At 49.1% G+C, this 14,465-nt stretch overlaps 3 protein-coding genes across 3 annotated transcripts in view; 2 read left to right on the top strand and 1 right to left on the bottom strand.

Moving 5' to 3' along the window:
- TSPEAR (thrombospondin type laminin G domain and EAR repeats) overlaps positions 1-14,465 on the top strand; it is a 142,458-nt gene that overhangs the window by 13,764 nt on the left and 114,229 nt on the right. The window lies entirely within an intron of this gene.
- LOC122445420 (keratin-associated protein 10-1-like) lies at positions 218-1,262 on the bottom strand. The gene has a single exon (XM_043474569.1). It carries the CDS (start codon positions 1,203-1,205, stop codon positions 504-506), a length of 702 nt encoding a protein of 233 aa, XP_043330504.1. The 5' UTR covers positions 1,206-1,262; the 3' UTR covers positions 218-503.
- LOC122445424 (keratin-associated protein 12-2-like) lies at positions 13,277-13,912 on the top strand. Its single transcript, XM_043474576.1, has one exon. The coding sequence runs from the start codon at positions 13,319-13,321 to the stop codon at positions 13,631-13,633; it is 315 nt and encodes a 104-aa protein (XP_043330511.1). The 5' UTR covers positions 13,277-13,318; the 3' UTR covers positions 13,634-13,912.

Raw genomic sequence — 14,465 nt, 5'->3', positions numbered from 1 at the left:
CTGTGCCTGCGACTGGCCGCTGCTGAGGACCTGCCGGCCCAGCTGGCTCCTAGGACAGGACCTGGGTGCTAGGCCTGCGTGGGGCGCGGCCCCCAGGAGGCCTGTGTGGCTGGGTACAGGAGGGCAGCGAGGACCCGGGCAGTGCACGTGCCCTGGCCTCTGTGGAGACTGGCTGGCAATGCTACCAGAAATGACTGGAAGAGAGTAAAACACCATTAAATGCAGTCAAGTTTATTACGTTTTCAAGCAGCTTCTGAGGTGAGACCACTGGGGCCTGGATTGTGAAACCTGGTCCCCAGGCCTGAGCACTGGGTCCCAGAAGGAGTGGGCAGTGGGCACGGGCACGGTCATCTGGAGTTTGAGCAGACCCCACTCCTGGGCAGAGAGAATGAGGGGGTGTCCATGTAGCTCAGAGCTCCTGGAGAAACCGTGAAGGCGGCCATGAGGCTGGTGGTGGGGGGTTGCCCTATGGTGCCTGGCTGGCCCTGGGGGGATGTGCCTGGTCAGCAGCAGGGCTCCAGGGCCGAGGCGGGGACACAGCAGGCGGGGCGGCAGACGGGGCGGCAGAGCAGGGACACGGAGGAGGCCAGGCGGCGGCAGTTGGGCTGGCAGGAGGAGGCAGGGATGCAGCAGGCGGGCCGGCACACGGGGCGGCAGAGGAGGGACACGGAGGAGGAGGGTCTGCAGCAGGAGGAGGGGGCTGAGCAGGGGGAGGACTCACAGCACACGGGCCTGAGGCAGACAGGAGTGCAGCAGACGGGCCTGCAGCAGACAGATTCGCAGCAGGCCTGCTGGCAGGGGGAGAAGGTGCAGCAGGAGGGCTGGCAGCTAGACTGCTGGCAACATGAGGAGGTAGAACAGGGGGAGGCTTCATAGCACACAGGTGTGCAACAGATAGGTGTGCAACAGACAGGCCTGCAGCAGATGGGCCTGCAACAGACGGGCTCACAGCAGGCCTGCTGGCAAGGGGAGGAGGTGCAGCAGGAGGACTGGCAGCTAGACTGCTTGCAGCCCAAGGCCGGGCAGGAGCTGCTGCAGGCTGGCTGGCAGCAGGGGCTGGACTCGCAGCTCACTGGGGCGCAGAGGAGGGTCAGGCGGGGGGCCGGGGTGCAGCAGCTGGGGGCACAGCAGGGGGGCTCGCAGTAGCTCTCTGGACAGTCATAGCTCAGGTCGCTGGAGCAGACGGACAGGGCAGAGGTGGCCATGATGGAGGCAGTGGGGCTGGAAGAGGTGTGAGTGTGTGAGGGAGTGGATGGGTGAGGCTGTGTGATGTTCTTAGGTGGTTGGAGCTTATATACAGCTCTGGGGTGTGTGTTGTTGCATCACGGGGGCCCAGCAGCATCTGCTTCCTTGTTGTCGGGGCAGGTCCAGAGGACACTCGTCATAATCCCATGACAGGTCACTCAACTCAGTAAACTCCTGAGGAGCTGGAGCCCGGGAGATCCATGGAACAGAGGTGGTGTCCAGTATGCTGGAGTCCATCCTGTGGGTGGACTCTAGATGGTCAGCAGCTTCTCACAGCCCCACCACCAAGCATCTTTCTGGGGCTTCTCGCTATTATCCCCTTACTTCTCAACACTCAGTTGAATCACTAGCATACTTTGTTCTTTTTAAATACTCTCTTCATTGGCATGTTATTTTCTTCTCAATTCATACACCAACAAAGGGTGTGTTGAGTGTCATGTTAGCTGTGGATTTCTCACATACCCCTTTTATGATGTTGAAGAATTTCTCTTCTATTCCTAATTTCCTGAGTATTTTTTAAAATTATGAAATTGTGTTGGCTTTTGTCAAAATCCTTTTCTGCATCAATTGAGATCGTGTCTTCTAAAGATTATTTAATTTATTTTTAAATTTTTGGTTGTGCTGGCTCTTTGTTTCTGTGGGAAGACTTTCTGTTGTGGAGCACAGGCTCTAGGAGCATGGACCTCATTATTCAAGTGCTCAGTAGTTGTGGCTTGTGGGCTCTAGAGCATGGGCTCTGAATCATGGGCTCTAGAGCAAGGGCTCAGTAGCTGTGGCGCATGGGCTTAGTTGCTGTGTGGTACATGGAATCTTCCTGAACCAGGGATTGAACCTGTGACCCCTGCAACAGCAGGTAGGTTCTTATTCACTGTACCACCAGGGTAATCTGAGAACTTGTATCTTTTTTTCCTTCATTCTGTTAATGTGGTATATTACATTGCTTAGTTTTTTAAAAAAATGTTGAGGCAACCTTGCCTTCCTGGTATAAATGGCACTTGGTCATGGTATATCATTTTGGTATGCTATTGGAGTCAGTTTCCTAGTGTTTTATTGAGCATTTTTGGATCTATGTTCATGAAGTATACTGGTGAGTAATTTTCCTTACTTCTGGGAAATGCTGGCGTCACAGAATGAGTTAGGAAGTGTTCTCTCGTCTGGCTTTTGGAAAAGCCTGAGACGGTTTGGCGTTAGTTTATTATATGCTGGTAGAATTCACCAATGAAGCCATCTGGTCCTGAGCTTTTTTTCCCTGTGAGATTATTGATTAATGATCCAATATTTTGTTATAGGTCTGTTGAGATTTTCTGTTTCTTTTTTAGTCAGTTTCGTTAATTTGCATATTTATGGAAAATTTTCTATTTCATCTAGGTTATAATTTGTTGGTATACAAAATTTCCCTTGGTATTCTTTTATAATGCTTTTTATTTCTCTGCAGTTCATGGTAATATCCCTACTTTCAATTCTGAGTTTAGTTATTGTACCTTTTCTCTTTTTTCTTTGCTAGTCTATCTGTATATCTTTCCAAGGAGTCAAACTTGGTTTTGTTAATTCTCTGCTGTTTTTCTGTCTGTTATGCCATTTATTTTCACTCTAATTTCAGTATTTCCTTCCTTCTATCTTTAGATTTCGTTTGCTCTTTTCTAGCTCCTCAAGGTATAAAGTTAGTTTATTGATTTGTGATCATTCTTTTTAAAATATTTATTTAATATTTGGCTGCATTGGGTCTTAGTTGTGGCATGTGGGGTCTTCTTTGCAGCGTACAGGTTTCTTTCTAGTTGAGGTGTGCGGGCTCAGTAGTTGTGGCTCACTTAGTTTCCTGACCATGAATCAAACCCACATACGCTGTATTGGAAGGCAGATTTTCAACCACTGGACCACCAGTGAAGTCCCCATTCTTCTTTTTTTTTAAAGTAGGCATTTAGAGGCCTAAATTCCCCTCTGCACAGCCTTCACTGCATCCCATAGGTTTGATACATTGTGTTTTCATTTTAATTCATTATTAGTATTTTCTAATTTCCCAACTTTTGTCTTTGACCCCCATTAAAAAAATCATCTGTTGTTTAATTTCCACATATTGTGAGTTTTCTAGTTTCTTTCTTGAAAATAATAAGTTGATTATAGAGGAAGACAGCTGTAAGTCATGGCTAGTTCTTTGCAGCCAAAGATGGAGAGGCTCTAGACAGTTATTGATGTCTAATTTCATTCCATTGTGATTGGAAAAGACCCTTTGTATGATTTCAGTTTTGTTTTTTTTTAATTCACTGAGGCTTGTTTTGTGTCCTAACCTGTGGCTTGTCCTGGAGAGCATTTAATGTGTTGTTGATGGGTGGTGTGTTCTCTGTGTTTGTTTTGACTAGTTGATTTGCAGTGTTGTTCAAGTCCTCTGTTTCCTTATTGATCTGCCTAGATGTTTTGTCCATTATTGAACATGGGGTATCCAAGGCTTCAACTATTATCACAGAACTGTCTGGTTCTCACTTCAATTCTGCCAACGTTTGCTTCATATATTTTTGGGTCTCTGTTGTGTGGTGCATATATATTTTTAATCTTTATATCATCTTGATGAATTAAATCTTTTATTAATACATAGTGTCCTTCTCTTGTGCATTATGGTTGGTATAATATGGATGAATAGGTCCTTGGTAAGTATTATGTGTCAGTTTTTCAATTCTTAGTGTGTTGATGGGGACTTAAGAATTCTTGAAAATAATAAGTTTATTATAGACGAAGACAGCCATAAGTCATGGCTAGTTCTTTGCAGCCAAAGATGGAGAGGCTCTATACAGTCAGCAAAAACAAGACCGGGAGCTGACTGTGGCTCAGACCATGAACTCCTTATTCCCAAATTCAGACTTAAATTGAAGAAAGTAGGGAAAACCACTAGACCATTCAGGTATGACCTAAATCAAATCCCTAACGATTATACAGTGGAAGTGAGAAATAGACTTAAGGGACTAGATCTGATAGACAGAGTGCCTGATAAACTATGCACGGAGGTTCGTGACATTGTACAGGAGACAGGGAGTAAGACCATCCCCAAGAAAAAGAAATGCAAAGAAGCAAAATGGCTGTCTGAGGAGTCCTTACAAATAGCTGTGAAAAGAAGAGAAGCAAAAAGCAAAGGAAAAAAGGAAAGACATACCCATTTGAATGTGAGTTCCAAAGAATAGCAAGGAGAGATAAGAAAGCCTTCCTCAGTGATTAGTGAAAAGAAATAGAGGAAAACAATAGAATGGGAAAGACTAGAGATCTCTTCAAGAAAATTAGAGATACCAAGAGAACATTTTATGCAAAGATGGGCTCAATAAAGGACAGAAATGGTATGGACCTAACAGAAGCAGAAGATATTAAGAAGAGGTGGCAAGAATGCACAGAAGAATGGTACAAAAAAGATCTTCACAGCCCAGATAATCACGATGGTGTGATCGCTCACCTAGAGCCAGACATCCTGGAATGTGAAGTCAAGTGGGCCTTGGGAAGCATCACTATGAACAAAGCTAGTGGAGGTGATGGAATTCCAGCTGAGCTCTTTCAAATCCTAAAAGATGATGCTGTGAAAGTACTACACTCAGTATGCCAGCAAATTTGGAAAACTCAGCAGTGGCCACAGGACGGAAAAAGGTCAGTTTTCATTCCAATCCCTAAGAAAGGCAATGCCAAAGAATGCTCAAACTACCGCACAATTGCACTCATCTCACACGCTAGTAAAGTAATGCTCAAAATTCTCCAAGCCAGGCTTCAGCAATACGTGAACCATGAACTTCCAGATGTTAAAGCTGGATTTAGAAAGGGCAGAGGAACCAGAGATCAAATTGCAAATATCCGCTGGATCATCAAAAAAAACAAGAGAGTTCCAGAAAAACATCTACTTCTGCTTTATTGACTATGCCAAAGCCTTTGACTGTGTGGATCACAATAAACTGTGGAAAATTCTTCAAGAGATGGGAATACCAGACCACCTGACCTGCCTCTTGAGAAACCTGTATGCAGGTCAGGAAGCAACAGTTAGAACTGGACATCGAACAACAGACTGGTTCCAAATAGGAAAAAGAGTACCTCAAGGCTGTATATTGTCACCATGCTTATTTAATTTATATGCAGAGTACATCATGAGAAACGCTGGGCTGGAGAAAGTACAAACTGGAATCAAAATTGCTGGGAGAAATATCAATAACCTCAGATATGCAGATGACACCACCCTTATGGCAGAAAGTGAAGAAGAACTAAAGGGCCTCTAGATGAAAGTGAAAGAGGAGAGTGAAAAGATTGTCTTAAAGCTCAACATTCAGAAAACTAAGGTCATGGCATCTGGTCCCATCACTTCATGGCAAACAGATGGAGAAACAGTGGAAACAATGGCTGACTTTATTTTTGGGGGCTCCAAAATCACTGTAGATGGTGACTGCAGCCATGAAATTAAAAGACACCTACTCCTTGGAAGAAAAGTTATGCCCAACCTAGACAGCATATTAAAAAGCAGAGACATTACTTTGCCAACAAAGGTCCGTCTAGTCAAGGCTATGGCTTTTCCAGTAGTCATGTATGGATGTGAGAGTTGGACTATAAAGAAAGCTGAGCACCAAAGAATTGATGCTTTTGAACTGTGGTGTTGGAGAAGACTCTTGAGAGTCCCTTGGACTGCAAGGAGATCCAACCAGTCCATCCTAAAGGAGATCAGTCCTGGGTGTTCATTGGAAGGGCTGATGCTGAAGCTGAAACTCCAATCCTTTGGCCACCTGATGTGGAGAGCTGACTCATTTGAAAAGACCCTGATGCTGGGAAAGATTGAGGGCAGGAGGAGAAGGGGATGACAGAGGATGAGATGGTTGGATGGCATCACCGATTCAACGGACACGAGTTGGAGCAAGCTCTGGGAGTTGGTGATGGACAGGGAGGCCTGGCGTGCTGCGGTCCATGGGGTCGCAAAGAGTTGGACACAACTGAGTGACTGAACTGAACTGAATTGAGTTCATCATACTGTGTTAACAATTTAAGACATTGGAGACATACAGGTGAAGGTCATTTTTTTGCTGTCAGTTCTCCACCTTGATACCCAATGATGATGTGCATGCCAACTCCATGATTCCTTAAAGCTTGTAGAGAGAGACGGGGGGACTCAAATTGGCAAGGTTTTAACACCAAGCCCTGGGGAGACACTTCAGAAGAGAGGACATGTGACAGAGAGAGAGAAAGAGAGGAGGGGAAGCAGAATACAAAGAGGGGGATGAGGGATGGGCTACAGGGAGAGGAGAAGGAAGGAAGACAAAGTAACCGGTCTCTGGATTCCCCATCCCACTTCTAACTACAGAAGCTATTTTAAAAATCTGGACCATTTTGGTAAGTTTTCTAATTTTTTTCCTTTTCAAAACTTCTTATCCTTGTTTTCTGGTTGTAGCATCTTCCTGAATGTCTTTGAGTTACATTTAGGGATTTTTTAAAATGTCTCTCCTCCTTCTTATATTTTCTGCCTCCTGGTCTGGTCTTCTTTTTCATGCCACAACTTTTCCTCATTTGCTGAGGTGAGGGTGGGGTGGTCCTTAGTGGTCCAGGCTCCTTTCCACTGTGTGTGTCACACTGTGCTGTATTAGAGGGCTCTTGTCTACCTGGGGAAGTGACACCTGGGATCGGGGTGGGGGGTCTGTCAGGCGGTGGACTTCATTTTGGAGTAGGAGATGGGAACCCAGATGCAGGAACAAGAGAGCTCTGTGCTGAGGTTGCCAGCAGCTTCCTGGTAGCCTCACCCCTACTCCTACCATGAGGTGTCAATACTGCTGCTGGAGATACACACATCCTGGGTGCATGTGGGACCGCTGGGCACTCTCCCTGCATCCACGTGGCCATGTCCCACCCTTCTTCCCCCAGGCCTGCCCGCAGGGGGCAGAGTGCCGTGGGGCTCCCGGCCAGGCTGGTCCCCACCTCTGCTGCCCCACCTTGTGGTCAGCACACTCTCCTCTGCCTCTGTCTCAGGTGTTGAGTCCCTCATTTGTCTGCAAGCTGATTCCCTGGGGCCCCATAGTGGGTCTTGGGATGGTGGGTGGGCTGAGCCCCCACCTGAACTGGAAGACTGGCTTTCTCACAGCCACCCGCACTCTGGACATCTGGCTGACCTGGACTCCACTGTTACTCCACTTGGGGGTCGGGACTTGGTTTCCTTGGGCAGCACCCCAGTTCACTTGGCTGTGGCATGGAAGCCCTCCGTTTAATTCCCCATCCAGAGCAGGAACCCCATATGTGGCTCCTGTTCTTTTATTTTAATATTTTAATTAATTTAATTAATGAATATTTTAATTCTTTCATTTTAACTATATTTTCAATTCTTTATTTTCATTGTGTGAAAAATTTCAAACATACGGGAAGTTGAAAGGCTTAAACAGAGAGTGTCCACACGTCCACTCTGAGAGTCCACCACAGACCCTGTGCCTTGCTTCCTCATGTACCTGCCCAGGAAACCCTCGTCCATGTGTCTTACTTTCTGAAGGATTTCTAGGTTACCAAGAGCAGTGCACACCACTCGAACGTGCTAGGAGGTGGAGCATTAAGTAGTGTTCAGTGGTCATGACCCAGAACCTCCCTCCCGCTCCGCCCAGTAAACTTAACCCCAGCCTCCAGAAGCAGCCACTCTTCGTGTATTTTCAAGTCACACGTTAGTTCAGCTCATCTCAGGGCTTCACCTGAATGGAGTCACACCGCAGGCGCCCTTGTGCCGGGCTCCCTCCACCAGGGTGGTGTTTTTGAGATTCATCCCTGCTGTTGTACTGATTTTCTTCTGTTGCTGAGTCGGGCTTCATGACCGGCTCCCCTGCTGACCTGGTGGCTCAGATGGTAAAGAATCTGCCTGTGATGCAGGAGACTCAGGTTCAGTCTGGGTCAGGAAGATTCCCTGGAAGAGGGCATGGTAGCTCACTCCAGTATTCTTGCCTGGAGAATCCCATGGACACAGGAGGCTGGTGGGCTGCAGTCCGTAGGTTCGCAGAGCGTCGGCCACGACTGAGTGACTAACACTTTCCCTGCTGACGGACACACGGCTGGTGCCGCTTCCGCCTGCTGCCTTCCAGCCTTTCAGTGCTGGGAGCCAGGACAGTAGCCAGGTGGCTTCTGTTCAGGGTGGCTCTGACTTGTAGGAAACTCTTTTCTTGAGCTTACATCCGCTCCTCTGCCACCCTGGCTCCTGGTCCAGCCTTCAATGAAGCTTGCAGTGAACCTTATTCCTGGAAAGCCCTCTGGGAAGTTGCAGGCAGCTGCAAGTTAGGCTCTGCCTACCGCCGCCCCATTACTCTTTCCTTAAAGAGCCCAGGATCAAGCTTCTCAATGGAGACGCTGGGAGAACAGCCCTTTGGATTCAGCAGCCTGGGCTGCCCCTCCCCACAGAGTGCTGCCAACCTTGATGTCCCAGGAGCATGGCTTTCTCAGAAGAACCCCCATCCCAGGACAGGAGTTCCATGCTGGCCTCGGCTTGTCCAGGACAGCAAATGGCAAGGAGACAGGGCTTAGGGGAAAATCACAAAAAAGCCAGCATTGAGGCTCAGAGATTTATTTTTTATAGATCGCTAAGCTTTCATGGATAAGAAAAGTAAGGTGGATGTCCCGCCTCTATGGGATGCAGGTCTGTCACCGATTCAGCACTGAGATGCGTGGACAGAATCCTGTTAATTAGACAAGGAGAGGCCTTTCGAGATCAATAGCAGAGCATCGCTTTTCTGGATGATCTGTCAGTAGCAGGGAGGGCTTCCACAGGGGAGGGGCCTGCAGATGAGGGCAGGGCGGGAGGGCTGGCAGGCGGGGGCCACACACACGGTGGGCTGGCAGCTCACGAGGACACACACGGGCCTGCAGCTCACAGGGACACACACTGCTGGCTGGCAGCTCACGGGCACACAGCAGGATGCCTGGCAGGGGCTGGGCTCGCAGTAGGAGGCCACTGGGCAGCATGGGGATGGGCACCTGCCAGCAGGTTGGCACAGCAGAGCCACACGGCGGGCACCGCAGGGGCTCCCGCAGCCCAAAGCGGGGCAGCAGACAGCAGGGCAGGCCGGCTGGCAGGAGCTGGGCACACAGCAAATGTCCTGGCAGGAGCTGGGCACACAGCAGGCCGGCTGGCAGCTCACAGGGCAGCTGGTGTCACACATGGTGGTTTGGGGCTGGGAGGGGTCGGGGCGGAGGACGGGGCTGGTCTGGAGGCTCCCTCCCCAGGGTGTCCTTTATACCCAGGCCATGGCATCCTGACAATGAGGCCCTGGGTGTCTTCCTCGTGGCCACCTGCTGTTTTTCCTCCTCCTCCCCCCAAGGGTCTCTTCCTGGAGCTTCCGGCAGCGGTGACTCAGTTCAGGAAGCTCCCTGAGCTGGAGGCTGACAGTGACCCAGTGGCCCTGGGATTTCTGGAATCAGAGCCTGGGTTGGATGGGGAAGGACCGTCAGGCCAGCACTGGGTCCCCTCATGATTTTCAAGGTCCTCTCCAGTTTAACCACCCTGTCATCTGTCCACACAAGCACAGTCACACTCACTGCACCAGTGCCCCATTTGATTTGTCATCCAGAAGGTTCTCCCTCGGGGTCAGGCTCCTCACTGGGGGCTGTGGCCACATTTTTGCCATAATTATAGCAACAGGGCTCCAGCTTTGTGCCAAGTCTGAGTGTCTTTATTTTACATGGAGTGTCTCATAACTGATCGGTTATCAACCCTGCCACCATTCAAGGGGCCTACAACACAGATGTCCAGTCAGGAAGACCTGGAAGGTCCTGTAATGCATGCAGGTTCCACCCCTGTGAACGGAGCAGCTCTGAAGCTGCTCGGTCTCACTGTGGAATCTGTGGTCCTTACTTGGCGTCTAACGGAGCTGGGACTTAGGGGTTCACTGGTGACATAGCCCACAGGCCAGAATCAGTTGGCACAGACAAGATCGAGGGGCAGGCATATGAAAATATTCATCTTGTTTGGCCCTGAATATCAAGGCTTAAGGGTGTGACCCCCCATGAGCTTCCAACTCAGGGTTGCCCAACCAGGTCAGGCAGCCCTAGGTAGGTCCCAGGAGGACTGGGGTGGAGAGGGGGCTGAACCACCTTCGATTCCTCTCCCCACCCAAGGGTCTGGTCAGCCAGGCCCTGTGAGGCAGGTTGGAGCCAGTGTGGGAGACTGAGGTCCTCCTCCAGGCAGGGGGCAGCTGCTGGAGTGTGGATTACGAGCTCCTCCTGCCCCACTCCCGCCCTGTGTTCTGTCTACACGTCGGCCTTAGCACGTTGTTCTACGGTGGGTGCTGTTTATTGGGGTGGCCATCTCTCAGGGCAGTGCTGCTCCCTCCTCCGAGCCTGTGTCCCGGAAACCCTCTGCACCTGTGCAGCCCCCGTGTGACTGCTGGTGTGGACAGTGGGGCTGCCCCTGGGAAGTCCTATGAAGAGTCAGACATCCCAGTAATGAAGTCACTCCGAGGCTGAAGACCACTGTGGTCTCAGGGGCTAAAGCATGGTCAGAACTTGCAAAACTAGGGGACTGAGCTGACCTGAGACCACATAGCAAATGACCTTGTGGCCCCTAGACAAGCCCCTGTAGCCCATGATTTCAGCCCTTCACACACTCCTCCTTGGGTTCTGACCACAAGTCAAAACCATAGCTAAAGAAAATTCAGGGCAGCCCCATGTGACCATATGTCCACGTATGACCTTGTTAACTGAATAGTATCAATACATTTGAAATTGTCAGTTGTCTTACAAGTCAGGCTCTAGAAGAGTGAAAAGCTAACCTTCTGTACTCACCTGCTTTCTACCTCTCCTGTGTTACTTATTCCAGTACAGCCAGTGTCTACCTGAGCCCATTTGTATTCCACTTCAAGGAATATTCCACCTCAGTATTTCTTCTAATGCAAGTCTGCTGGCGAGGAATCCTCTTACTTTTGTTTTTCTGAAATTGTTTCACTTCACCCTCAGCTTTGAAGATTTCTTTTTTTTTCGTTTTTTCTTCACTAGATCTAGAATTCTTGATTGGCAGTTTTGGTCTTTTATCATTTTACTGATGTCATCCTATTGTCTTCTGTCTTTCACTGTGTTTGATGAAAAGTCAGCTGTGTTCCTTTTCTTGTATGTAGAGTGTTTTTTCTCTCATTGCTTTGAAGATACTTCTTTTTATTTGGGGTTTTCATCTCTAATGATTAAGCGCCCAGATCTGGTTTTATTTATATTTATACTGCTTTTTGGTTTTCTAAGATTCCTGGATCTGTAAATTGTTTCAAATCAGCTTCTGAGATTGAACTTACATATATTTTAGACTGTTTGATATTGTCTCACAGTTCTCATTTTTCTTAATTCTTCTTTCTCTTCAGATTGGATAATTTTTATTCATAGATCTTCACATTCACTCTTTCTTCTTCCACCTCCAGTCTGCTGTAAGGCCCACCCAATGGATATTTTATTTCAGCTATTGTGCTCCTCAGTTCTAGAAACCCCCCTCCCTCAGCTGAGATTTCCTATCTATTAAAAATTGCCATTCCTCAACTAAGATTCTCTATCTATTAACTCATGGATATAATCTTTTCCTTTGATTCTTTGAACATATCTTCCTTTGATTCTTTAAACATACAGCTGCTCTAAGTCATTACCTGCTAGACCAATATCTGGACCATCTCACACTGCATCACTGTGTTTTTTTCCTTTAATTATGAATTATATATTCTTATATCTTTCTTAAAATTTTTACTTATTTATTTACTTTTGGCTCTGCTGGGTCTTCATTGCTGTGAGGGTTTCAGTAGTTGTGGCATGTGTGCTCAATCGTTGTGGCTCCTGGGCCCTAGAGCACAGGCTTAATAGTTGTGACACATGTGTTTAGTTGCTCCGCAGCCTGTGGGATCTTCCTGGATCAGGGATTGAACCCATGTCTCCTGCATTGGAAGGTGGATTCTTTACCACCGAGCCACCAGGGAAGCCCTTTCCTATATCTTTTATGTCTAGTGATTTTTGATTATAGACTAGAAATTATGAACATTCAGAGAGCCTACATTCTCTTATCTTTTCCTGATGATTCACTTTTTTGTCTAGTGAACAGTCACTTACTAACTGGTCACCTCAAGCTTGTTTATGGGGGTTTGGTTTTATACTTTGTTAGGGTGTATTTGTGGAAAGTCCAAAGTGCTTCCCGAGCTCTCCATTTTGGTGAGACTTCATTTCCAAACTGTCTTCCCTGGAAGTCTTGTCATGGGTTGGCCAGGCTGTCAAGATGGATCTGGAGCAGGTCCCCCTTCAGGGTGAGGGAGGGACCCCTGTTCCATAGGTGCAGGCTGTGGGGTCTCAGTGGGACGCCAGCAGACGTCTCCTCTTAATCCTGCAGCAGCTTCTCCATAGCCTCCGGTGGTCCTGAACTGAGCGTAGAGAGCCCCTCCTTCTTCTGAAGATTTACTGGGGGTCCTTTCTGATGCTCCCCCTGCTCAGATGCTAGGTGCTTCCAGTGCCGACCCCTGGCCTCTTCTGGCTTTGTCACTTACTTCTCTAACTATGAGGCTATCTCAAGAGGAAGGACCAAGGTCACCACCCACCAGAAGTTTTCCAAGACTCAGTGCTTTGTCCTCTGGACCCTGTGGGTGAGGAGTCCCCATCCTTCCTATGTCCTCTGGTGCCCCACCTTCAGCTTGACACGCTGGACACTCGGGGGTCAGACAGATGGACTCTGCTCTCCTTGCTCCACTGTGGAGCTGACATGGGAGGAGGGTGGTTTCCGTGGCTGTTTGAGGACCAGTATCACACAGGGAGGGACATCTGGAGATTCGTACAAAAGTGGGTCGGGTAAAATTTTAAGGAATGAAGCAGAATCCAGACAGAGCCAGTAAGGCACTCAGGCAGGTTGCCAAGTGAACAAGAGCTTGAGGAGGGGCAATTAGTCATGAAGGGAAGTAAAAGCCAAACGAGCAATTAAAAAATCTACAACAGAAAACTATGTCCTGGGAGATAGCCCAGAAGAGGCAAAACAAGGAAGACAACAGTCGTGTCTGTGTTGTCCAGACGCCCACGGCCTGGGTATAAAGGCCGCGCAGGGAAGCAATCTGCAGACGTCACCCACCTTCCTCCCGACACCAGCCAGCTCCACGCCACCATGTGCCACACCAGCTACTCCTCAGGCTGCCAGGCTGCCTGTGTGCCCAGCCCCTGCCAGCCGTCCTGCCTGCCCGTGAGCTACAGGCCAGCCGTGTGTGTGACTCCCTCCTGCCAGCCCTCTGTGCGCCTGCCTGTGAGCTGCAGGCCTGCCCTGTATGTGCCTGTGAGTTTTAAGCCGGCTGTGTGTCTGCCCGTGCGCTACAGGCCGACCGTGTTGGTGGCCCCCTCCTGCCAGTCCTCCGGGTGCTACCAGCCCTCCCGCCCCACCCTGGTCTGCAGACCCGTCTCCTGTAGCACCCCTTCCTGCTTGTGATCACGAGCCTCCTCCCAGCTGCTCCCGGTGCAGACAGGGTCACTCCTGCACCCCTCCCAGTACAAGTCCTCAGTGGGCCTCCAGGTTCTGCATGTGGCAGATGAAAAAAGCACACTAAACCGACCTCTGAACCCGGGCAAGAACATGGCAGGATGATCTGGACCCTTCTGTGAACTGCTGCATTCCCCCCAGGAAGCCCTGGTTCCCAGGGTCCTTCTCTGTCTCCAGCAGGAACCCACACCCCATGTGAGCCAAATAAACTGTGCTTTCCACATGCAACAGTCTCTTCCTAGCTGTTTTTCATGTCTGTTTTCTGGCTAGCTAGGCTATTACCAGGGCTTCCTTGGTGGCGCTAGTGGTAAAGAATCTGCCTGCAAGATAGGAGACCCAGGTTTGATCCCTGGGTTGGGAAGATACCCTGGAGAAGGAAATGGCAACCCACTCCAGTATTCTTGCCTGGGAAATCCCATGATTGGATGAGTCTGATGGGCTTCAGTCCATGGGGTTGCAAAGAGTCAGACATGACTGAGCGACTACAGCCACCACCAGGCTGTTACCAAGAATTTAAGGCTGATCACCTCTTCAGTGATCCCCGTCCCCAGCGGCTCATGGGAAGGTGGGAGGTTTTGGGCGGAGGGAGTGGTAAATGAGGCCCAGGTGCAGGAGGCTCGGGCAGTGACTTGCCCCTGACTTCTTGGGTACGTTTCAGCTAGAAACGTATGTTTATTATTCCATTACCTTTAACATCGTGGAGGGGATCCACATCTCTGTGTTCTTGAAAGGTAGAATTTCTGATTTGCTGGTTTCCCACGATGCTGGAAGGGCGCTGTCC

Source organism: Cervus canadensis, chromosome 7 (genome assembly GCF_019320065.1).
Source record: "Cervus canadensis isolate Bull #8, Minnesota chromosome 7, ASM1932006v1, whole genome shotgun sequence".
Classification (NCBI taxonomy): Eukaryota; Metazoa; Chordata; class Mammalia; order Artiodactyla; family Cervidae; genus Cervus; species Cervus canadensis.
This window is presented reverse-complemented; position numbering and strand designations above follow the sequence as displayed.